General features: G+C 46.4%; 1 protein-coding gene across 5 annotated transcripts in view; it reads left to right on the forward strand.

Annotated features, from left to right (window-relative positions):
- Window positions 1-26,195, forward strand: part of RYR3 (ryanodine receptor 3) — a 1,864,151-nt gene that overhangs the window by 731,447 nt on the left and 1,106,509 nt on the right. For all 5 annotated transcript variants that reach the window (XM_086937034.1, XM_086937032.1, XM_086937031.1 and 2 more), the window contains one exon: window positions 14,025-14,199. In XM_086937034.1, the coding sequence (XP_086793160.1) occupies window positions 14,025-14,199 (175 nt within the window). The remainder of the gene's footprint in view (window positions 1-14,024; window positions 14,200-26,195) is intronic.

A 26,195-nucleotide genomic window follows, 5' to 3' on the forward strand; every position in this document is an offset into this window, starting at 1 on the left:
GACATCAACATAGAGAAATGCTACAGTTCTCATGAATTAGGCTACTGTGGCCAACTGCTAGAACTAGAAAATCAAAAAGAACAATTGATGAACAGAATGCAGAACAATGTCACACATTCACCCCAGTACTTTCTTTGCTCACCATGCCATTCCAGTTTGGACCCAGCCATATGCAAATCAGTCTTGAATCTGCGCCCAATGGGAACAGTCCAGCCCGAACTGCCAGGCCAGCAGGGCCGGACTGGGAACCACAACTGGCCCTGGCAAAGTGCTCGGCCGGCCCCCCAACCCCACTCGGGGGGGGGGGGTTGGAGGTGCCGCCGAGCTCTTTCCCGGGGCCGGTGTTCGGCCGATTTTGGTACAGGGCCGTTTTTGCAGCTATGCTGCAAAAACGGCCCTGTAACAAAAACAGCCCCCAGGGGGCCAAAACCGGCCCAGACCCGTGCGGCGCCCAGGGGGATTGCCCGGTGCCCGCTATGGCCAGTCCGGCCCTGCAGGCGAGGACCTCCCTGGACTGGAAACAAGCATCCTATGACCGGTTTTGGGCTTGAATGTATGACATTGTTCTGCATTCTGTCCATCAACTGTTGTTTTTGCATTTGTCACCCTGAGTGGGACGGGTATGTTCAGACGTGAGTCCCGTGCTCTCCAAGGCACTGGAATCAAGCTATCCTGGCTGATGAGGCCAGAAAGCCCGAAACCGGTCCTAAGATGCTTGTTTGCAGTCCAGGGAGGACCTGGCTTGGCACAGGGTCAAGACGGATTTGCATATGGATTGGTTCAAACTGGATGGCATGGTGAGCAAAAAACGATGGATTTAGGCCCAGATCTCTGTACTGGGGTGAATTTATGACATTGTTCTGCATTCTGTCCATCAACTGTTGTTTTTGCATTTGTCAGAACTAGAAATTCAGCAAACTTTTAATTCTAAAATGGTGCAAATGCCCATTGTACAGGGCACATGGAAAATAATGATTGACCTTAATCCAAGGTTGCCAGCAGCTGCTCTGCAAGGCCCACCCCAAGCCTTTGGAACTAACACCTGAACCAATGACATATGTACAGTTACAAAAGCTACTACATTAACACATTCATCAACAGGAAGATCCACAGACTCAGCCACGAGTTTGAGAAGGCATACTGGACATGACATGCCTTCTGACGCTGATAGAAAGAAGGTGATAAATACTCAGACCATGGCGCTGGCACCTCTCATGATGATATTCAGAGAACCTCTGAAAGGAAAGGTTATGTTCCAGGAGAGCTGTGGGGGGGGAAAGGGCCACTCAGAGGTTTACCCTACTCTGGTCTCTGTTGAAAATAAATCCTTTCTTTTTTATTTTAAAGACAAAAACTGGTGATTCAGAACAACTCCACCACTTGACTGTGTAGTCTTACCTCTATGCTGAATCCTGGAACAGGATCCACTGCATTTTTCTCAAAGTACTTCACTTTAATGGCTGGCATCTGTTTGAAACACATGTGGATGAAGCCTTTCAGGATATAAAGATTGATACAGGCATGGCAAAATCACAGTGAGTCTTACAAAAGAGACACCCTTACATCGACTTTATATGGCAGCAATATGGACAATGATTGTTTCAGTTAGCTGCTCCATCTGCCTTTCATTCCTATAGGCATGGGTATTATTTGGAGAACCATAACAACACGCAGTATGGAAGAGAACATACGGAAAATCAACAACAAATGAAAACGATCCATCAACAAACAAAAGCCAGGAAAAGGATGACAAACCTAACTGGGGGCAGTTGAGACTGCTGGGGGGAGGAGAGGGGAGGGTGTGGTAAGGGCATATAAATCAACCTGGTTAAACATGACATCAGATCATTGAGGATTAGACATAATTCAGTATGGGCACTCACTAGAATTTACAACAATGTATCTGACATCGCCTCTGACAGATAAAACACCACACTTATGACACATAAAAAGCTGCTGCTCAAAAAGGGCATAGAGCCAGTATCAAACTGCATGAGGAGCCTGGGGTTTAACTCAAGATTATTAATCATCCAGAAAAACAACGAAGATCATCCTAATTCTTTGAGCATTAAGCAGTCATGTGGAGAAGAAAACTTTCAAGATGCTATCCTTAGTGGATGTGTAGCAGTCAATAAATAAAGATGACTATATGGCATCCATATATCTGGAGGAGGCATATTTCCATCTGCCGATCCATCAAAAGCAACTCTGCTTCATGGTGGACTGACATTACCACCAGTCCAAGTCACATCCATTCAGCCTCAGTCACCACTCTCTGGTGGCCGACTACATATGTTGTCAGGGATTAAGAATTAATCAATATTTCGACAACTGGATCTTTACAGAGTCATTTAACATCAGCTTTAGTCTTGCAATCCTGAAATCTGCTAGAGTTATTGGTCATACAATCAACATCAACAAATACATTTTGTGGTACTGACTGAGCGCATTTTGTTCTTCACAGCAAATATCTGTGCAGATCAACTGACAGTTATATCAATTGCAGTAAAAAGGACACCAGCTAATTTGCCTGATCAAGGATATTGTACCAAAAACTTCATAATAGAAAGGAAATTAAAGGTGCTTGTAGGCATACTGCCTTCCTGCTTTCCACCCCTACTGCAATGAAGACTAAGAATTAACTTCCTACAGGAAGGTCTAGATGGGGAATGCAAGCAAGTAACTTACTACTGGGCCGATTATATAAGTAAACAACAAATGGAAAAGGCTATGGTCTTGTAGAAAGAAAATGAAATGACTATGCTGGTGACCACCTATAAAAGCTCAAAACATGTCTTCTGGCAAAAGATGTCTTGATGAATAGGTGGGAGCAGATTTGACAGACCACCAGCGAGCAAACTATGGTCTCCTCAAGAACACAAAATACACAAAAACTTACTAGAACTGAGTGCTGCCGAGTTGACATTGAAGGTATTCCTAAATATGATATGGCAGAATTATGTCAAAATGCGAACAGACAGCATGAGAGCACTGTATTACATCCAGAAATAGGGAGGAACAAAGTCCAAACTACAATCACCGGAAGCTCTACAGCTGTGGCATTGAGCTTTGAGGCTCAACAGTATTCTATCTGTAGAGCATGTTCAAAATAGCGGGTTCCCTCAGCAGAAAGTACTTAAAGGGCCACAAATGGGAAAATAGGTAGCAAACCGCTAGATCTGATCTACAAAAGATGGGACACACCAAGGTTGGAATTTTGTGACCCCTGAGAATGCCAAGTGTGAAAACATCACAAGAAGTTTGCGATGTCCCATCTCCCAAGCGGAGGTGCTTTCAAATCCTTGTTTGGGGAAATATATTGATGCTTTTCTCTGATAGCGCTCATACCAGGAGCACTACAATAGATGAAGAAAGAACGGTATACCATCATCTAAGTTGCTCCTCTTTGGGCCAGACAAATCTGAGACGTAGACCATTGGTACATCTCGATTCAAATACTGATTCTGTACAAGACAGATCCACTTAAACTTTTCAAGAATCAAAGCAGAATATTTAATCAAGATCTGGCGTATCTGCACCTGACTGGCTTTTGTAGATCTTAAATTTGGATTGTTAACATTAGACCCAGCAATAAAAAGATCCTAGTGGTGGCCGGGCTCCTTCCACAGTTAAGAAATAGTCTTTAAAATAGAAGAGATTTCAAAACTGGGCAGCAGCAAATATGATAGATACCCTTTCCATGCATCCACATGAAACTCTACCAAGGTTTTGATGTGTCAGAGCTAAGTTATACATCTACTACAGTATGCCAAGTTGCCATTTCAGGTACCCAAGAACCCCATCTACACCTTCGTTATTCTCCACCAGGGTTGTAAAAGAATTACTGCAAGACCTGTTTCATACTTACCCACCATTACTAAAAACTCCACCAGCAATGAAGTTTAATAATTCATAGTTCTAGGCCAACTGATCATCGAACCATTCGAATCAGAACTCAATGTTTCCCTTCAAATGTTGTGATGGAAGACCGCTTTCCTATCAGCCATCACCTCAGCAAGAAGACTGGGAGAGATTCAGGCTTTCTCATTGAAACCACTGTACATTCATTCTGATTACAACAAGGTGATATTGTCTATCAATCTAAGGTTTATCCACAAGGTTTCCTCTAGACATTTGCCAACCTTTTCCCACTTAAACTTCAAAGGCTGCTGAGAAAGCTCTGCACTCATGTCATTAGACAGCAATAGATACCTAACATTTTATCATGATTGAAACCAAGGACTTTTCAATGACTGGCCATTTGTTTGTTTCATATAGAAAGGCTGCCCTATGACCATCTTGAAATACCGAGCACTTCAAGATATTTAGCTTTGTACATTTCATTTTGGCATTTAAAGGCTGGCAAACCATTGCGTTGTAACGTTGGAGCATTCTCAGTAAGGGCACCAGCAGCCCTCTTTGCAAAAGTGCCTATATTTGACATTAGCAGAGCAGCAACTTGGTCTTCAACCCACACCTTTGTCAGGCATTGTTTAAATGTACCGTCATTGACTGAATCTGTGAATCATACAAATCTGCAGAAGAAAACGTTCCTTACCTTTGATAGATTTACAAGCACTCACCCTCTCCCCTTTTGATGAGGCTACTGCATACCTATTTACAAGCTATGAAAATCTGGTATTTGGAGTCTCTGAGGAGGGAGGGTTGGAACCCTTAGCCCCTCCTCCCGATTGGCTAATCTTCGGGTCATATATGAGGTGGATTGGCTAAATGTGGTCTATTGTTGTTTGTCCACTTATTCTCCATGTTTATTGCTATATAAAAATACTGTTGTGTTAACATTGGCTATCAAGAAATCCCAGCCTGATGTTGGGAGATAATTCAAGCATGTGAATCTAGGAAAGATACAATGCTGCAGAACTGTAGATGCAGGCAACGTTTTCTTAGATTAATATCATAAAATTATCAACCTGAACTAGCACTGTAATCTGGGGTATAAACGTAAATGAGTCCAATGGTAATATTACTTAAAGGACTTGTTGCTCCAGGGTTGTGAAGTGCCCTGGAACACGTCAGGTAACTATTAGTCTGTGTGGAAATGCAATTTATTTATGAATATTAAAAGAAGCCCTTACATGGAAACTACTTTGAAGAACTCAGTAATGGGTAAGGATTGTATTATAAAAACTTGCAGTTCTCCTTCCAGTGAACTGCAGAACTAATAGAGAGCTTTATGTTTAATGTTTGGTAAAAGCTGAGGGCCAGATATAAAAAAACTAGGAGTTGCGATTTTTGCTGAATCGCAATTGGGAAATCGCAATTCCTAATGTAAGAAACCTTTTCATGATCGATTCTCAGTGGTTTGCAATTGACCTACCTCATGAATATTAATGAGGTTGATCGCAGTTTACGACACATTAGGAATGATAGCCACCAAAGAGATGGTGGCCTGCTAGGGTCAGAAGACCACCACGTCTGTGATTGATTTTTAATATAGCATTTTTTTTAATGCAGCCCATTTGTCTTAAAGGAACCCAGGATGTATAACAAAAATAAAAAATGTAATATTTACTTTTTTTAAGAGTAAGCAGTGGTCTGTTGGACCACTACCTCTTCGTAAAAAATATTCTGTAAACATTCTCAAAGGGGAAGGGGTCATCATGGGACCCCTTATCCAATGGTTACCATTACCGTTCAGTAGTCTGTAAAAAATATGTGTTTTGCAACTGTAATTAAGTCACAAAACATTAATAAATACGATTGCAATTCGTTATATGAAAGGTACACCCTAAACACACCACTTCGAAAAGAAATTACCAGATTATTTTGGTAAAAAGTTTCTCCCTGCTATATACCACTGTGATCACCTCTAGTTGAGGGGTGTGTTCCGATATATTTTAAGAATCTCTTAGGCTATGTGTCTGTTGCAATCGGATCAATGTGTATAGCCATCTGTAGAGCCACGAAAATCACCTCCACACAGTCTGAGATGGGGAATTGATGTAGTCTTCCCTGCAAAGGGATTCTCCCTTCGCTCTGGCCCTGACAATGATAGAATGTAGCCAGGCTTGTAAATGCGGCGGGTCCTTAGATTTCCAACGCCTTGTTATTAATTGCGTAGCCACCACAAGTCCCAGGTCTATGAAGTGACTCGTGGCTCTTTGTTTTTTGTCTTTCTTATACAGACCCAGTATGCATACCTTCCAAGTGTTGGGTGCATGTCTATCAGTGCAGCTGGCTAGCTGCTGCGTCAATCCTTCCCAGGATTGCCGCAAATCGGGCCACAACCACATCATGTGTAATAAATCTGCATCCAAGCTGCCGCATCTAGGGCAGGTCATGTCTTGCCAGTGAAAATATCAATTTCATTTCTCTGGGGTGAGATAGGCTCTTTGCAATATGTAATATGGAATTAGTTTGAATCGAGCATTACGTGGCATGTATGTGGGGCTCGCCAGGACTGTGCCCCACTCCGCATCCGTACATGGTCGTCCAAGGCTGGATTTCCATTTAGCACGCAGTCGGGACAAGTCATGTGTGCTATATGATCGCAATGCATCTGCAAACCATCGAGTTAGGTGTTTACCCTCTCCCATAACATGAAAGTATTGGAGCACAAGGTGTGTCTATGGTTCTTGGGTAATGTCTCCCCAGTGTTGTCTTAGGAAACTGAGTCATGAAGCGTATATAAGAAATTGTCCAGAAGGGAATTCCTCTGAATGCATAAGGTCATTGTAAGTCTTAAGCGCTCCATCTGCATAGAGATCTCCCAATGTATGTATCCCTGCCTCGTGCCAAGCTGTAAGTTCTGTTAATGTGGTTGTTCTGTTCCCCATGGCCATTCCAAGGAACGGGGTAGCCTGAGCATAAGGTCTGATATATTTTGTGAGGAATAACGATATCCGAAAGCAGCGATAGGCCATCTGTAATAGTAGAGGGAGTTTGCCACCCCTTCCGCCACAGGGGTGGAGTAAGGAAAGGACCGTACTGAGCGTTTATGGTGCCGCACTACCCACCGTATCTGGTAGGTGTTGGCCCACTGTCCATCGTGCAGCCCACTGTAGCTGAGATGCTTGATAATAGTGTTCAAAATTCCTTACCACGTGTTCTCCCCCATCGGATGATAAATATAACTTTGTGAGTGCTACTCTGCAGCTTGATCCATTCCATATTAAATCTCGGAGCATCTGACCTATTGGTTGGAAGAATGATGGTGGTAAGTGTAGTGGTAGATTAGCAACGTGATATAAAAGACGGGGAAGTACCACCATCTTGATGAGTGCCACCCTGCCCGCTACTGATAATGCTAACGTCTTCCAGAACGTCATTTGCTACGTTAGTGATGTAAGGGTACGTGTAAGGTTACCGTCCAAAGGGCTACAATCCTCATCATACACACGGATACCTGGGGATTGGAACATGTTCGGTTGCCATGTAACCATGAAGCCTTCTATAGAAAACAAGCATTTACAATGCAACGGTCTCACCTTTGCAAACGTTAGAGCTATTGGCATTTTAAATGACAAATTTTGTATTTATGTGTTGGTTTTGAAAACAGATAAATAAATGGCATTGTCGTTTACAATGCCAATAGCTTAATCTCTCGTAAATGCGAGACCTATTGCATTTTCACCCACACTGACAGAGAGCCACACACACACAGAGCCACACACACAGAATCACACACACACAGAGCCACACACACACACACACACAGAGCCACACACACACAGCCACACACACAGTGCCACACACACACACAGCCACACACACACACAGAGCCACACACACACACAGAGCCACACACACAGAGCCACACACACATGGTGGTGGTGGATGTGGTGGTGGATGTGGTGGATGTGGTGGTGGTGGATGTGGAGGTGGATGTGGTGGTGGTGGATGTGGTGGTGGTGGATGTGGCGGTGGATGATGTGGTGGATGTGGTGGTGGATGTGGTGGTGGTGGATGTGGTGGTGGATGTGGTGGTGGTGGATGTGGTGGTGGTGGATGTGGTGGAGAATGTGGTGGTGGATGTGGTGGATGTGGTGGTGGTGGATGTGGATGTGGTGGATGTGGTGGTGGATGTGGTTGTGGTGGATGTGGTGGTGGTGAATGTGGTGGTGGTGAATGTGGTGGTGGTGGATGTGGTGGTGGATGTGGTGGATGAGGTGGTGAAGGATGTGGTGGTGGATGTGGTGGTGGTGGGTGTGGTGGTGGTGAGGTGGATGTGGTGGTAGTGGATGTGGTGGTGGATGTGGTGGTGGATGTGGTTAATGTGGTGGTGGTGGATGTGGTGGCAGTGGTGGCGGTGGATGAGGTGGTGGTGGATGTGGTGGTGGTGGATGTGGTGGTGGTGGATGTGGTGGTGGTGGCGGTGGTTGAGGTGGTGGTGGATGTGGTGGTGGATGTGGTGGTGGTCGATGTGGTGGATGTGGATGTGGTGGTGGTGGATGTGGTGGTGGTGGCGGTTGTTGAGGTGGTGGTGGATGTGGTGGTGGATGTGGTGGCGGTCAATGTGGATGTGGTGGTGGATGTGGTGGTGGTGGATGTGGTGGTGGTGGATGTGGGGATGGTGTATGTGGGGGTGGTGGATGTGGAAGTGGTGGATGTGGTGGATGTGGTGGATGTGGTGGTGGCGGTGGATGATGTGGTGGTGGATGTGGAGATGGATGTTGTGGTGGTGGTGGATGTTGTGGTGGTGGATGTGGTGGTGGTGGATGACGTGGTGGTGGATGTGGTGGTGGTGGATGTGGTGGTGGTGGTGGATGTGGTTGTGGTGGATGTGGTGGATGTGGTGGTGGTGAATGTGGTTGTGGTGGATGTGGTGGTGGATGTGGTGGTGGATGAGGTGGTGGTGGATGTGGTGGTTGTGGTGGTGGTGAATGTGGTTGTGGTGGATGTGGTGGTGGATGTGGTGGTGGATGAGGTGGTGGTGGATGTGGTGGTGGTGGATGTGGTGGTGGTGGATGTGGTGGTGGATGTGGTGGTGGTGGATGTGGTTGATGTGGTTGATGTGGTGGTGGTTGATGATGTGGTGGTGGATGTGGTGGTGGATGTGGTGGTTGTGGATGTGGTGGGTGTGGATGTGGTGGTGCTGGGTGCGGTGGTGGTGGATCTGGTAGTGGTGGATGTGGATGTGGTGGTGGATGTGGTGGTGTGGTGGTGGTGGATGTGGTGGTGGATGTGGTGGTGGTGGATGTGGTGGTGGATGTGGTGGATGTGGTGGTGGTGGTGGGTGTGGTGGTGGTGAGGTGGATGTAGTGGTAGTGGATGTGGTGGTGGATGTGGTGGTGGATGTGGTTAATGTGGTGGTGGTGGATGTGGTGGCAGTGGTGGCGGTGGATGAGGTGGTGGTGGATGTGGTGGTGGTGGATGTGGTGGTGGTGGATGTGGTGGTGGTGGCGGTGGTTGAGGTGGTGGTGGATGTGGTGGTGGATGTGGTGGTGGTCGATGTGGTGGATGTGGATGTGGTGGTGGTGGATGTGGTGGTGGTGGCGGTTGTTGAGGTGGTGGTGGATGTGGTGGTGGATGTGGTGGCGGTCGATGTGGATGTGGTGGTGGATGTGGTGGTGGTGGATGTGGTGGTGGTGGATGTGGGGATGGTGTATGTGGGGGTGGTGGATGTGGAAGTGGTGGATGTGGTGGATGTGGTGGATGATGTGGTGGTGGATGTGGAGATGGATGTTGTGGTGGTGGTGGATGTTGTGGTGGTGGATGTGGTGGTGGTGGATGACGTGGTGGTGGATGTGGTGGTGGTGGATGTGGTGGTGGTGGTGGATGTGGTTGTGGTGGATGTGGTGGATGTGGTGGTGGTGAATGTGGTTGTGGTGGATGTGGTGGTGGATGTGGTGGTGGATGAGGTGGTGGTGGATGTGGTGGTTGTGGTGGTGGTGAATGTGGTTGTGGTGGATGTGGTGGTGGATGTGGTGGTGGATGAGGTGGTGGTGGATGTGGTGGTGGTGGATGTGGTGGTGGTGGATGTGGTGGTGGATGTGGTGGTGGTGGATGTGGTTGATGTGGTTGATGTGGTGGTGGTTGATGATGTGGTGGTGGATGTGGTGGTGGATGTGGTGGTTGTGGATGTGGTGGGTGTGGATGTGGTGGTGCTGGGTGCGGTGGTGGTGGATCTGGTAGTGGTGGATGTGGATGTGGTGGTGGATGTGGTGGTGTGGTGGTGGTGGATGTGGTGGTGGATGTGGTGGTGGTGGATGTGGTGGTGGATATGGTGGATGTGGTGGCGGTGGTGGATGATGTGGTGGTGGATGTGGTGGTGGTGGTTGTGGATGTGGTGGTGGTGGATGTGGTGGATGTAGTGGATGTGGTGGTGGATGTGGTGGTGGATGTGTTGGTGGATTAAAATATATATTTTTCAATAAATGATACTCAATTCGGGGATACATTCGTACATACTTAATCAAAACACTGAAATATGTTGAAAAATAAAGGTTTCCATTGTAAAGTCTTTATCACTTGTTTTCAAAACATTTACTGCCGGATTTGCATATGGCTCGGCACATACTCTGCTCTAAGAGCCAATCCAGATCTCTGCTTTTGCCACTGAACTAATACCGTATCTTGGACTTCCTCCAAATTGCATGATAACCTTACGCATTGAATTCGCTGGGTAAGCAGGATAAAACATGAACAACAACCTGTGTAGAAATACAAACTAAAAATATGTTTGCATTTGTTGGAGCAAATGTTACCCAAAACTGTCAGAGTATCCTGACATAGACACTAAGAGGGCAGAATGTATTAATGAAGCACATTTGTTAGGAAACAATGATGAGCAAACACTCGCAGTTTGGATGTGGTTCACCGAGATTTTAAGCACAAGTCCTCAAGAGCCATCAAATCAATTAGACTGGAAGTGCTGATAAACTAGCTATGCTTGGAGTTCGTTTTACATATGCCGGGTGGAAAAAATAAATTAGCGGCTGTTCTGTTTTAGCTTTTGTCGTATTGCTGTACAGCAAACTACGCCATAGAAAATAGTATTGTGTGGGTGTTTTTTTTCTCCAAATCACACCATAAGAAATAATAATTATCATGTTGCGACAAACCCAGCTCCGTAACAATACTCCCACCCCCATAGCTGAAGAAATACTTCGCCATGGCTTCAAGACTTTCGTCCTAACCCGTCCTCACACTCACATTTGTCTCAGACAATGACTGGTGTTGGAGAACTAGTTCTGCTCCTCAGCCCGATAGATGCCCACAATAGAAGCACTAGATCGGTACCTAACGACAAGAACGGGCCAAAACGTAAACAGGAAGTGACCACTATCCAAAAACGACAACTTCCGCTATCAATTTAATTCACCAACCAACGGCGCCCTTATGAACTTCCACCAATCACAACGGAGCTCTGCGTGACTGTTATTTCCCCCACGTTCTGCCTATCATCACTTTATTGATGCATTTGAAACAATTATTGCAACACGAAGTGAGCGTTTATATTGAACTATTATCATATAAAAATCCTCTACCCCACATCCTCCAGTAGTGATAGTCTCCCTTGCACCAGGCCGGGTTTATCTCCGCCTTTCCCGGGCCACCTTCTCCCCGTGCCGCCAGGCCTCTCTCTATCTACCCTTAGGCCGGTAGCTCCTCACCTCTCCGTGAACTGCGACCGCTCGCCCCCTGGGCTCCGCTGCCATTGCCCGGGTGCTGTCATGCGCCCCGCACAATAAGGAAACTTTAGGGGAAGAAGATCAGCGTACAGTGCAAGAAAAGGCGGGGGAGGGAGGGCAGGACCGGAAGTGGGAGGAAAGAGTTGAAGGGGCGGGCGAGAGACATGGCAGTTGGAGGGCTGGGCTCGGGGGAGGAAAAGCGACAAAGACAGAAACAGGGGGGGTGTCAGACACGAGATGACGAAAGCTTGGGACTGAAGGGGAAGGCGAGGTGAGGAGCAGAGGTAGCGACCATTGCAGTGAAACAAAACCAACTGAGTGCAACCCGAACCGAAAGTGGGAGGTGTTCGTGGCGAGCGGCGGAGAAAGGGCGGTCGAAATAAATGATGGACAACTTTGCGACTGAGAGCAGTAAACTGTAAAATGAGAGGAATAAAGCACAAGAGTTTAGAATGGCTGTAAGTGGGGCTGGGGGGGCGCTTGTATGTATGCGGCGGTGGCGACGGCCGGGGCGCTTGTATGTATGCGGCGGTGGCGGCAGTGGCGGCGGGGGGGTGTCTCTGTATGTGTGTGTGCGTGCGTGTGTGTAGGTGCGCTCCTGTGTGTGTGCGGCGGGGGGTGCCGGTGAGTGGGGGGAAGTAGGGGGGGTGCACGCGTGTGTGTGTGTGCCTTCCTGCCTGCGTGTGCATGTGTGTGTTTAGGGAATCTGTGGCAGGGGACGTGCACGCGCCGGGCTGGGCGTGCGCACCCACGAGTTCAAATCTCTGCCAGAAAAAGCGCGTGGCAGTCTGCTGTCCACATTCCCCCAAAAGTAACAACATAAGTTGTCTCGCCCTAGACAGCAAAAGCTTTGCTTTTGCTTTCGTCTAGGCGAGACCTAAAGATGGGGTCAGCCACAGTAGAGACAAATGGAAAGTAGTATGACTTCCCCCAGTTGACCCGATTGGCCTTTGAATCACCAATGTGAACCGTGGTTACAGAAATTAAACCTTTCAACAAACTGGTGGCACACAGCCTTTCTAAACATTGATAAAGGCATCACGCCGAAACACGTCTGGAAGAATTGCTTGCCAATAAAGCTTTTTCTCCCATGAGTGCTTCACACTCTGCCTTACTTTAGGAGTCCAGGGCCCAGATATATATATATATATATATATACAAGTGATAATGAACAAGTGGAGAAAGAAGAAAATGATATATATTATATATATATATATATATATATATATATATATATATATATATATATATATATATATATATATATATATATATATAATATATATATCATTTTCTTCTTTCTCCACTTGTTCATTAAATGCATTGGTGGGATACAGTTATGCATTAACATTTACATTTCTTACTTATTCTAGAATTCACTAAAATGTACAGCGTTCAGTAACATGCACGCTATCTCATGATTGTACAGGGCACAGCGCTGGGAAGAAGGGGAGGTAGATGAGGTATATATATATATATATCTGGGCCCTGCTAGTAGCTTTTCATCTACCTCCCCTTCTTCCCAGCGCTGTGCCCTGTACAATCATGAGATAGCGTGCATGTTACTGAACGCTGTACATTTTAGTGAAATCTAGAATAAGTAAGAAATGTAAATGTTAATGCAAAACTGTATCCCACCAATGCATTTAATGTACAAGTGGAGAAAGAAGAAAATGTTGCGTCTGGGAAGTGAGCAATCCTTAGTTGAAAACTTCTCTTGAGCCCTTCTAGAGTAGTTTCTTCCGTGCATGATGCATGTTGGCATAGAGTGCTGCCACATGTGTCATCAATGACGTGTGTAAAACTATCCATGCCAGTTGCACAGCTTTATTTTAATGATCAGGTACGCACCTGCAAGTAGAGGAGACTCTTACGCACAGTTGTAAAAATAATTTGAGGCATGTCAGGTAATACTTTTTCAAAGCACTGATTTACATGGACTTTACATGCACACATGACTGCCATTCTTGGGTCATGGAGACTGTTGGCTATCATAACGTTCTCCCTAGAAAGTTATATTGAATCACGATTCCGAAGATACGGCCTCTACCTTGAGGCACCGTTCTTGATAGCTGATATTGTCTTACTCCTAAGAGATGCTATTGCTAATCCTTCACTGTGACAACATAGCGGATGGGATGAGACTGTTTTCTTTTGAGTGACCACATTTGATTTGCTAAGATGTTCCTTTTGCAGCACATGTTCAAAGAGTGATAGAATCTCCTATTGATCTGTTCACCACATGCACAGGTCAGGGTCGATGGAGTACCTGGGAAGCTCTTTGTGAAATATTCTTGATTTTTTTCACCCAGATCAGGCAGATATGTGTTTTCGTAACTTTTCCTGCAGACATGTTGGTCTTTTCACAAAGGCAGGGAAGCAGTGGGAACGTGGTGAGCTTTTCTAAACCCTTTTTGCCCTTTTCCACAGGGCCAATGCTGGAACATGGGAAGCACTTTCTTTGGGAGATGCTGGCGTGCCGGAGATGTGGTCGGATGTATGATAGATATGGAAGACAAGTCGATGCTCTTTACCCTGAATGGTGAACTACTGATAACCAACCAGGGCTCCGAGCTTGCCTTTGCAGACTTCGAAATCGAGAACGGTGAGTGGTGCTTGTAACATTTTCCACACCTTTGGACATAGGGAGCTTTGAGAGGCATAGTCTTTAGTTCCAATGTTAAGAAACATCTTGGCAATAACAGACTTATCCTCTAGAGATGGATGTTCAGTACATCACCATGATGCTCAGTAATTCACACAGTTTAATCCTTACCCATGGTTGGCTCCTGTGAAGTGTAACAGCCAACTATTCCCTGGTACAGATATCAACTGAACCTTTTCCACAGTAGAGCTGCTCCTCCAGTGATAAACGTTAAAATAAACCAGTGCTTCTCCCCAGCACAAAGAAAAAGATTGAACATTCTGTCTTTCACTGTATGTGTAATTCTCACTCACAATGCATTCCTGTCTCAGCCTGCCCTCATCGCTCTCCATTTTTTAAATGGTCTTTCCACCATCGCTTTGCTCCTCATTTCTTTCGTTTTCATTACCTCTCCTATTCTCCACACTAGAAAACTATCCTTGGTTTTTTATCTATTGCTCCCCGTATTCTCCCCTTTCCCTACTTTCTGGTAAAGTTTCTCCACCACTCAGGGGCATATTATCAAGGGACGGCGATAAATACCTCAAAGCGCGCTTAGTGCTTTTTCATTTATCGCCGTCTATCTCTGGAATTGATCGCCCTTGTAGCGTGTTATTAACAACACGTTTCTCCCGGGCGATAACAATTTCTAATACCAAATGATGGACTTTTAATGGAGTCAAAGCCAGCATGATGAAATCAAAGTCAAATCAAAATTTGAGTTAAATGTAATGAATCTTAATAAAAGTCCATATATCTCAATTCCTACAAGTCACAGAGCGCTTTGTTTTGAGACCTCATCATATCTTAACTTCCAATACAAATATCACAGGATCTACTCATTGAGTCTAAAAAATTACAATTGTGGAAGCCCGAGCAAGTTGGAGGTAAACCAATTTACCAGTATGTGAAATCATTAAGCCGCCAAAACCCTTACATCACTGTGTGAAAATTCTGATGTTGGATTGCACAAGGGGACCAGGGTTGTTTGTTTCGGAGACAAGACACTCTGGTCCTTACAACTGTAATATCTTGGGCCATTATTATGGCAAAGAACATTGGATCCCTGGCTCTGGGCACCTGGTAAGTCACTCTTGACTTGTGGAAAGGGTGAGAAGGGGCTCCAGAAAGGAAACTGTTTAAAGGGTGGACCCAGGGTGTACAATTGCAAACAAACAAACCTCAGTGGGATCTTGATCTGTCTAATAGAAGTCAAACGGGTGCAGGAGCATAGCATCTTTCAGCCTATCTTTCTGTTTCCTCTTATTCGCTTCCGCATTTCTCACTCGCTCTAGGACAACTGTTGCGCTCTTTCACATTCCATTGTGCATTGTCACTTTTCTCACAACATTCTCTCCAAGTCCTCCAGTCTGTCTTCTTATTCCTTAACATTTCTCACCTTCCCCGCCATGATTCTTGCTCCTCGGATCTCTTCACTCCACACATTCCCTGTCTGTCTTGTTCTCATGTGACATTGCCTGCCAACCCACATTGCTCTAGAGAAGAGACAGCGTGTTGGGACTATCCCTAGGTCCTTGAAGCTCCTCCTCATGGCTGTGAACTCTGGGACTGCGGCAAGTCCTGCTGTTCAAGAGAATTCTTTTATGGGCATGCACTCTCTTTTGGCGATTTTGTGCCTTCAGTGGACAAATCAAAATAACTTTCTTTTTACAGCTTGTGTGCGTGGCTTATGAGTATGTGCATTTGTTGGTGCTTAGGTAGGTTCCGCAGGCAAAACTTCATTTTTACGGTGGCTAAACAGTAATAGATGTGTATATGTTTAACTGCATGTATTTCCCGCATTCAATTGTTCACAGTCAACTGCTTTACTTCTTTTGTATAACCAAATCCTGTCGTTGTAACCAGTGAGCAGGTACTGTCAAGATACTGAGTACTTACTGTTCTTTAATTTGAAAGGAGAGTAACACTTCTTAGAAGATGTGCAATACTTTTAAGGAAGGAGTACCATCACTTCTCAGTAGCAAACAGGTATTCTGGGATAATGAGCACTTCTGTATTTCCATTTCAAGCATTGCTTGTGTCGCAGGGATTCTGCTCCTACACAGAACTGTGCACAGAGACTTGGGCCCTCAGTGAATTAAGGTGTGCCAAAACTCACCTTATTATCCAAAATCCCCTACCAGACTAGCAATCAGTGTATCCTTGGTTCTTACATACCCCCAATGATTAGACAACCCAGAACATGAACTTAGGATACCTCAGGTAACGTGGAACACATGAACACTCTTTCGTTATACTATCATATCAGTCCAAAACGAGGAGTAAATGAAGACACGTGCAAGTTTGAAATGGTATACAGTCAAAATATTGAGTTTTTAATATCGAGTTACATTAATATCGAGTGAAAAATATAGAATGGACACAATATCGAATGGACAGAATGTAGACTACAAAAATATTGAATAGAATAGCATAAATATCGAATCAAAAAATATAGAATGGACAAAATATCGAATGGACAGAATATAGATAACAAAAATATAGAATGACAGAATATACACAACAAAAATATAGAATGACAGGATATAGACAACAAAAATATAGAATGAACAGAATATAGACATGAAAAATATCCAATTTGAGGTAAGTAAGTTAATATAACTTTTTTAAAGTATTTTTTATGTTAGTATATGTGTGAAAAGTGTATATTTATTTTATAATGTATTTTAATAAATTAATTTTATGGTATTTAATTTTTGCGTAATAAAATTCTGTAGCGGGTTTTGGGTTTATAGGGGAATAGGGTGGGAAGTAATTTAATTATAATTAATTAAATATGTTAATTTATTTATTGGTATTTATTTAGAATTATTTGTTAATTGATAATTAATTGGTAAATAATTAAAATATAATTGTTAATTATTTTAGTTAATTGATTAATTGATAATTATGTTAATTTTATTAATGTATTTTCTGTAGCAGGTTGTGGGTGTATTGGGGAATAGGGTGGGAAGTAATTAAAATATAATTATTTAAATGTTTAAATGTTTTTATTGGTATTTATTTTCAATTAATTGATATTTAAATTTTTAATTGGTAATTAATTAAAATATAATTGGTAATTCATTTTAAATAATTCATTAATTGATAATTATGTAAATTGTATTAATGTATTTTCTGTAGTGGGTTGTGGGTTTATAGGGGAATAGGGTGGGAAGTAATTTAATTATAATTAATTAACATTTTTAATTTATTTTTTGGTATTTATTTGGAATTAATTGATATATAACTTTTCAATTGGTAATTAATAAAAATGTAATTGGTAATTAATATTAATTAATAGTTTAATTGGTAATTATGTTCATTTTATTAATTTATTTTCTGTAGCCGGTTATGGGTTTATAGGGGAATAGGGTGGGAAGTAATTTAAGTGTTTAGTTTAGTTGTAATTTGTAATACATTTTTATCTGTTAATAATTAATTGTTAATTGGGAAATAATTTGTATTAATAGGTACTTATTTGTAATATTTGTTTTGTATTTTTAATTGATTAAATATTATATTATACAACATTGTTAATTACTTTTAATTAATTTGTATTTGCTATGGATATTTAATTTATTTTTATTCATATATGAAGTATTTACTTCCTCTACTGTTGCACTCTCTGGAGTGTGAATAGTAATTTTTACCCCTACGCTATCCAACGCTTTCCCTACTGTTGCACTCTTTGGAGTGGGAAAAGTCATTTTTACCCCGACGCTATCCAACACTTTCCCTACTGTTGCACTCTCTGGAGTGGGAATAGTAATTTTAACCCTTCCACTATCCAACACTTTCCCTACTGTTGCACTTTCTGGAATGGGAATAGTAATTTTTACCCCTATGCCATCCAATGCTTTCCCTACTGTTGCACTCTGTTGAGTGGGAATAGTAATTTTTACCCCTACGCTATCCAACGCTTTCTCTACTGTTGCTCTTAATGGAGTGGTTATAGTAAATTTTACACTTTCCGCTATCCTACGGTAAACATTTTTTAAATATTTTATTGATATTACGTTTATAAATATATATATGTATTAGCAAATTAATTTGTAAAAAAAAATTCACTTACATTAATTATTTCTTAATTTTAAGGTTATTTAAGTAGTTTAAGTATGTTTAAGTTAATTGTATTTATTATTTTATTAATTTTTAATTAATTTAAAGCATTTTAAAAAAATCGATATTTTGACTAACTATATTTTTTACATCGATATTTTTGATTTGATATTTTTGTACTTACTTGTTTGGAGATAGGAAGTCGATATTTTAGTATTCTATGTTTTTACCTCAATATTTTTGTAACTCGATATTTTTGACCTCGATATTGTTTCAGTGCTGTGTTCTCAAGCGCAGTATCTTAGCTAATACAAGCAAACATATTATAAGTAACAGGGTTATCAGCATAGTTACTATTCCATAGAATACAAAGGGAGAAAGCATGTTAAAATGCTAAGGGAAGAAGTCTAAATTACACCTCAGTCTTACCCTCCCTTGCTAGTATATTATTTTATATCTACAGAACGTCTCTTTAGGTTTTAGAAGGGCGGCCCCATACCTCTGGTCTTAGTAGAAAGGGATCACATCATCTTCTACACCAGCTCTCTGCATGCGAATATTCATCAAGTGTGTGTGCATGCCCGGCGCAGTGCATTATTAAACGCGCCAAAACCAGAGTTGGCCACAGCTGCATATGTATCTGAAAGAAACAGGTTAGTATTAGATTCCTTACCTTAGAATATTCCCAGGCGTCAGACTGGATCCGGAAACTTTTGCGTAGCAGTACCCTTGCGCGTTGGTAGGCGTCTGCGGCTCCGCGTCCGTCATCAGCATCGTTGGCGATGGGATGGCGTCGCCGGAGTACTGAGACGCCGCCCTCGCGCGCTGACGTCAGTTCTTCTTTTTTCCGTGCCAGCTAGCGCCGATCCGGAAAAAGTGGTACCCTTAGTCAATTTTTGACTAAACTTTTTTGCTCATTTTTGATCCTTTTCGAAGTCTATTGACTCCGACGGTGCCGGTAGGGATGCCGGGGTTCAAACCCTGTGCCGACTGCGACCGACTGATGTCGGCTACCGACCCCCATTACCGGTGCCTTCACTGTCTGGGCCTCGACCACGACGACAAGGCCTGTTCCAAGTGCCGGGCCCTGACGTCTAAAGCTAGACGGGAGCGGTCCCGCAAGCGACTCGAGCTCCAGCAGTCGGCCTGCGCAGCTCGAGGTCCCGGTCCGCAAGGAGGTCGTGGGACCGTTCACTGGGTCGGAGCCACCATAGCTCCGGGAGTCGTCCTCGGTCTTCGGGCTCGAAGTCTGCAGGTAAGCACAAGAAGTCGAAGAGGTGTCATCGCTCTCCCGACTCCCCCAAAGCTCGGCCGGATGTTCGGGCGACACCGCCCTCGGGCTCCGCCAGAGCCGCAGGCATCGCAGCCTGCTCCATACCCGTCGGTCCCTGGTCAAAACGCGACGCCGGAGGAGATCGAGGTCTTCTTCACGGCCATGAGGTCGGTCACTCCTCCGTCGGGCTCCTCTGCGCCTTCTGGCCCAGCGGCCCCGACTGGGTGTCCCAGTGGGCCGGGTGCTTCGGCTCCGACACCGTTGGGTGCTTCGATCCCGACGCCGGCGCCGACTTCGGTCCCGGCGCCGCAGGCCCCCGCAGGATCAGGTGCCGGATCCAGGTTGTTGCCGGTCGGCCTTACGGCCTCGCAGGCCTCCAGAGTGTCTCCTCCGGCGCCACCTCTGGGCGGCGCCGTCCCCGATCCTTCACTCGATTTGGGTCCGGCGCCGGAGCGGCGCCGCTCTCGACACAGATGGGAGATTTCTACTTCTATGACCCGGCCCCATCCTTTGGTCCTGAGTTTCAGGAGACGGGTGGCGAGGAGGATTGGGAGGGGTCTGAGGACCCTCTGGCACAGGAGTGCCAGTCTTATCAGGACTGGGCAGGTGAGCAAGGGGCGGCAAGTGGTCTGGACACCTCACCAGACACTGGTTTTGTCTCCCCTCCTACCATGGCTACGGAGGAGGGGGCTGTCTATACTGTGGTGTTGACGCTGGCGGCCAAGGCCTTGAGCCTGGAGCTCCCCGTCACGGTCATGAGGACTAACCTCCTCACTGAGGTCCTTAAACCGCAGGCAAGCTCGGCCGAGCCTCTGCTGCCGTTTAATGAGGCCTTGTCTGACGTTCTTCTGGGCACTTGGTCCAGGCCCGCTACAGGTTAGCCTGTTGATAGGAACGTAGCCAGACGCCACCGCCCGGCTCCGGGCGACCCTTGCTTCCTGTCCACCCACCCCACCCCGAGAGCCTGGCCATCCAGGCCTCTAACTCCCAGACCGCATTCCCGAGGTATGAGCAATACAGGAAAAAGGTATCCTCCTCCCTGAGTTTGGGGTTGCGGTCAGTCAATACCGCATGCCTCTTGGGCAGTTACACCCACTCTCTGTGGGACGCGGACATGCTGCAACAATGTCCAGAGGGGGGTCCGGGCTAAACTCGCCCAAGACCTTGCGGAGGGTCGAGATGCGGCACGGTAATCCATCCGGTGTGGGCTGGATACCACGGACTCACTGGGCAGAGCGATGGCAACGACGGTCGCAATTTGTCGCCTCGCCTGGTTGAGGTCCGCCAACTTTTCGGCTGATGTCCAGAACACCCTTATGGACATGCCGTTTGATGGCCTTCGCCTCTTTGGCGACAAGGCAGACTATGCGCTTGAGCGCTTTAAGGACTCCAGGGCTACGGCCAAGTCCTTGGGCCTCTCGGCCCCACGCCAGCAAACGGGTGCCTTTCGCTTCTTTCGTGGCCAAGGAAGGGGTGCCCCCACACATCCTGCCAGCCACGAGCCGCAGACTACCATCCAGTGCGGTGGCAGACGTGGAAACGGCTGTGGCAGCGGTCGGGGACAACGCGAGGCCAGTCCACACCTGCCCCTGCAGCATCCGCCTCAAAACCCTCCTAGACAGAGCTTTCAGGCCCATGTGACGCCAGTGGGGGCAGGGTTCGCCATCACCAACTCCACTGGCGCACTGTCACATCGGACGAGTGGGTGCTGCGAATCATCCGAAGGGACTATTCCCTCCCCTTCGAGGCGACCCCTCCAACCATGCCACCGGAGCACCACCGTGTGTCGGGGGATCACTTGCAACTTCTACAGGAGGAAGTTATGGCCCTCTTGGCCAAGGGGGCCATTGAGCTCGTTCCTGGGCCAGAAGTAGGGTGTGGTTGTTATTCCCACTACTTTCTGGTAACCAAGAAGGGCAAAGGGGGCCAACGCCCTATCTTGGACCTGTGGAACATCAACGGCTTCCTCCGGAAGGAGAAATTCAAGATGCTGACACTGGCTCAGGTCTTAGCTGCCCTGTACCCAGGAGACTGGATGGTAGCGTTGGACATGCAGGAGGCTTATTTTCATATCCCCGTCCTGCCGGCCCACCGGCGTTAGCTGCGGTTCACGGTAGGCCACGAGCACTTTCAGATTACCGTGCTCCCCTTCGGCCTTACCAGTGCCCCACAGGTGTTTACGAAAGTGATGGCGGTGGTCGCAGCTCATCTGCGTAGTTTAGGGATTTCAGTCTTCGCCTACCTCGACGACTGGTTGTTGAAGGCGGGCCAGCCCCAGACAGTCATCAGCCACCTCCAGACTACGGCCGACCTCCTGCACCTGCTGGGGTTCTCCATCAACGTGCCGAAGTCATACCTGTGTCCCTCTCAGAAGCTCCTCTTCATCAGAGCGGTTCTAGACTCTGCGCAGTTTCGTGTTTATCCTACCGAGCAGCAGGTTCGGGATATTCAGTCTCTGATTCCGATCCTTCAGCTGTTATCCTGATTCTCGGTCAGGTTGACGCTGCGGCTTCTGGGGCTGATGGCCTCCTGCATCCTTCTGGTGCATCACGCCAAGTGGCGGATGTGGGCTCTGCAGTGGGACCTGAAGTTTCAGTGGGCCCAGCATCAGGGCAAGTTGTCCGACCATGTCTTGATCTCGGAGGGCACTGCAAGACAGTTGCAGTGGTGGCTCACGGACCGCGATTGGGTCAGCGGCAAATCCTTCTCCCTACCCCAACCGGAGCACGTAGTTGTGACGGATGCGTCCCTCCAGGGCTGGGGGGGCCACATGGGAGAGGCAGAGATCAGGGGCCTCTGGTCTCCGGCGGAGTCCCGGCTCCACATCAACCTTCTGGAGCTGCGGGCGATCCGGCTTGCACTGAAGGCATTCCTCCCCTCTGTCCGGGGGAGTGTAGTGCAGGTGTTCACGGACAATATCACCGCCATGTGGTACTGCAACAAACAGGGTGGGGTGGGGTCATGGACCCTATGCCAGGAGGCTCTGCTCCTCTGGCAGTGGCTGGAACATCAGGGCGTGAGCCTGGTGGTTCAACACCTGGCAGGTTCCCTGAATGCCAGGGTGGACAAACTCAGCCGTCGGTGCATGATGGATCACGAATGGCGTGTGAACTCGGATGTGGCGCAAGGCCTCTTTCAGCAGTGGGGAGAGCCTTGGTTAGATCTATTCGCCACAGAAGAGAACGCGCAATGTCATCAGTTCTGAGCGTTGGAATTCCCAAGGCGGCACTCGCTCTGAGACGCTTTTCGTCGCGAGTGGAGCTGCGGTCTGTTGTACGCTTTCTGCCTATGCCACTTCTGCCCAGAGTGCTGAAGATGATCAAGCGCGACCGGGCCCAAGTTATCCTTGTGGCTCCGGACTGGGCACGAAGATACTGGTATCCCGAGCTGTTCAGCATGTCTGTCGATCTCCCGATTCGTCTGCCTCTTCAGGAGGACCTTCTGTCACAGCAGCAGGGGACGGTCCTCCACCCGAACCTGTCCAGTCTCCATCTCCATGCTTGGAGATTGAGCGGCGACAGTTGAGGCCATTTGACTTGCCTCCTGGAGTTTGTGCTGTGATTCTGGCAGCCAGGCGTCCCTCCACAAAGTCGGTATACGCCTGCAGGTGGAACAAATTTGTGGCATGGTGCACTGCAAAGGCTGTGGATCCCCTTTCTGCCTCTCTTTCTGAGGTTCTCCTCTTTCTTCTTTCTCTTGCCTAGCAGGGCTCTGCTCTGGGCACTATCAAGGGCTACCTTTCTGCCCTTTCCGCCTTCTTGAGGCTACCTTATCAGCCTTCTTTGTTCAAGTCCTCGATTGTAAATAGGTTTTTGAAGGGTATCACTCATATGTTCCCCCCTGTTCCGTTTGTGATGCCTCAGTGGGACTTGAACCTTGTACTAACTTATCTGATGTGCGCTACCTTCGAGCCCCTTCATAACTGTCCTCTCTGTCTTCTTAAGCTCACAACTGCTTTCCTGGTTGCCATCACCTCTGCCAGGAGAGTGAGTGAGCTCCAGGCTCTTTCATCCAAGCCCCCCTTCTTTTCTGTCCATCCAGACAAGGTTGTATTGCGGACAAGACCCTCTTTCCTGCTCAAGGTAGTCACAGCCTTCCACATCGGGCAGTCCATCACCTTGGCCACCTTCTTGCCTGATCAACCATCTTTGTTCAAGTCCCCTACTGTAACTCGTTTTCTGAAAGGCATTACACACAAGTTTCCCCCTGTTCCGTTTGTGAGGCCTCAGTGGGACTTGAACCTTGTTCTTACCTATCTGATGTGCGCTCCCTTTGAGCCACTTCACAACTGTCCTCTCAGCCTTCTTACTCTGAAGACTGCTTTCCTGGTTGCCATCACCTCTACCAGGAGAGTGAGTGAGCTCCAGGCTCTTTCATCCAAACCTCCTTTCCTTTCTGTCCATCCGGACAAGGTTGTGTTGCGGACTAGACTCTCTTTCCTGCCCAAGGTTGTCACGGCCTTCCACATCGGGCAGTCTATCACCTTGCCCACCTTCTTTCCGCCTCCGCATCCCTCTGAAGAGGAAGAGCGGCTCCACCATCTGGACCCAAAACGTGTGCTCTCTTTCCATTTGGATCGCACACGCCAGTTCCGGGTGGATGACCAACTCTTTATTGGTTACATGGGCGCTAAGAAGGGACGGGCGGTGCATAAGCGAACCATCTCTCGGTGGGTCGTCTTGTGTATCAAGGCATGCTACTCTTTGGCTAAGAAGGAGCCTCCTGTTGGGCTGAGGGCCCATTCCACTCAGGCCACGGCGGCTACTACTGCCCTGGGCCGTGGAGTCCCCTTGCAGGACATCTGTCAGACAGCTACGTAGGCCTCGCTGCACACGTTTGCAAGGCACTACTGCCTGGACAGCCAAGTCCGGAGGGATGGCTTCTTTGGCCGTTTCGTCCTCCAGGACTTTCTGGTGTGATTATTGGTTCACAGACCCACCACCGGGGTTGGTATTGCTGGGGTATCTATTCTGAGGTAAGGAATCTAATACTAACCTGTTTCTTTCAGATGAACAAGTTACTTCCCTTCGGTAATGATATATCTGTAAGAAACAGTAGTTAGTATTAGGTTCCTTACCAACCCACCCATCCTCCCCATTCTGCGAACCAATATCTAGGGTTAAGGTCTTCCCCTTTCAGGGCCCTAGTTTCTTGGCACCAGTGTTGGTTTTTATCATGGGTCTGCGTTTCTGGCGCAGAAAAGCTGTGTATAAGAACTGACGTCAGCGCACGAGGGCGGCACCTAAGTACTCCGGCGACGTCATCCCGGCGCCAACGACGCCAACGACGGACGTGGAGCCGCAGGCAACGCCTACCGACGCGCACGGGTACTGCTACGCAAAAGTTTCCGGATCCAGTCTGACGCCTGGGGATATTCTAAGGTAAGGAATCTAATACTAACTACTGTTTCTTACTGATATATCGTTACCGAAGGTAAGTAACTTGTTTGTTATGTCTAGGGCGTGTGCTGATCAGACTGAACAACAACCACTGTGTTGAAATAACCTTGAAGGCCTCGGCACTCACTGTTCAGACATAGTTTAACAAGCAAAGCTGCTACAATAGGCAAAAACATATTATTCTCGGGTGAAGCAAAATATTCCTCTAGGCTCAAAGCATTAATAACAATATGTGCCATGTGCAGAAATGCAGCAGATAGGAAAAATGGCGTTTAAACTTCTAACAAGCTCATGCTAACTTAACACAGTGTGAAGACAAAGCCCATCTCCATGACACCCGACCTTGATCCGGGCACGGATAAGATAAGATAAGACAAGATAAGGGGCACATTTAGAAATGCAGAGTTCAACAACAATAGTCAGAACAAGTCTCCAATTTGCACAAGGAGGAGAGAAAAAAATATTGAAGAAAAAACCTCATAGTTCGTCAATAGTTCAATTTTTTTTTTAAATGTAGCCTTTGGACATAGTGAAGTCAATAGGTCTAGGCAAAAAATTGATGAAAAAGTAAAAATATCCGAGGTCCAATAAGTGGCGTCGTTCATGGAAGAGAGACGAAGACATATCTCATCCTAATAATGAATATGCAAAATATGCAGCAACAGCCTCGAACAGGAAGTCACTGTTCTCATCTGAAAATAATTCGGCCATCCAATTTAACAAAGGGAAAAAACATACATGTTCCTCAATTACCGGAGCCTCTAGCACCATCAGAGGACAACTCAGTGGGTTTTCAATGAAGCTGCGTGCCAAGAAATCTTGCGCCGCGGCGAACACATTCCAACGACCCAGTACTCCATTCATCGCTGCAAAGGCCATAATCCCTCCATCAGAACAAAGCAATTCATGAGCAACTAAGGGGCTCATAAATTGATTGTAATCCGCATCGTTAGACACCGTATTGCAGAAACACAAATCCAGGGTCCATTCGAAATCACAACTCAGGCAATGGAAGACAGGCTGGACGCATGTAAAGTAGGAAAATCGAAATGATAATCCATAAACTGCACTCAATGTAGCAAGAGGCAGCGCTCCATAGTACTCAAGCATTCGGGTGCGAAGCAGCCCCAGTCGTGACAGCTCGTCTTGTAAGACAGGTTGTGCATACATTTTGAAACAAAGAAAACAGTAACAGCACGCCTGCAGCCAGAGCCAGAATTAAA

The sequence above is a fragment of the Lissotriton vulgaris genome, chromosome 9 (genome assembly GCF_964263255.1).
Source record: "Lissotriton vulgaris chromosome 9, aLisVul1.2, whole genome shotgun sequence".
Taxonomy (NCBI): Eukaryota; Metazoa; Chordata; class Amphibia; order Caudata; family Salamandridae; genus Lissotriton; species Lissotriton vulgaris.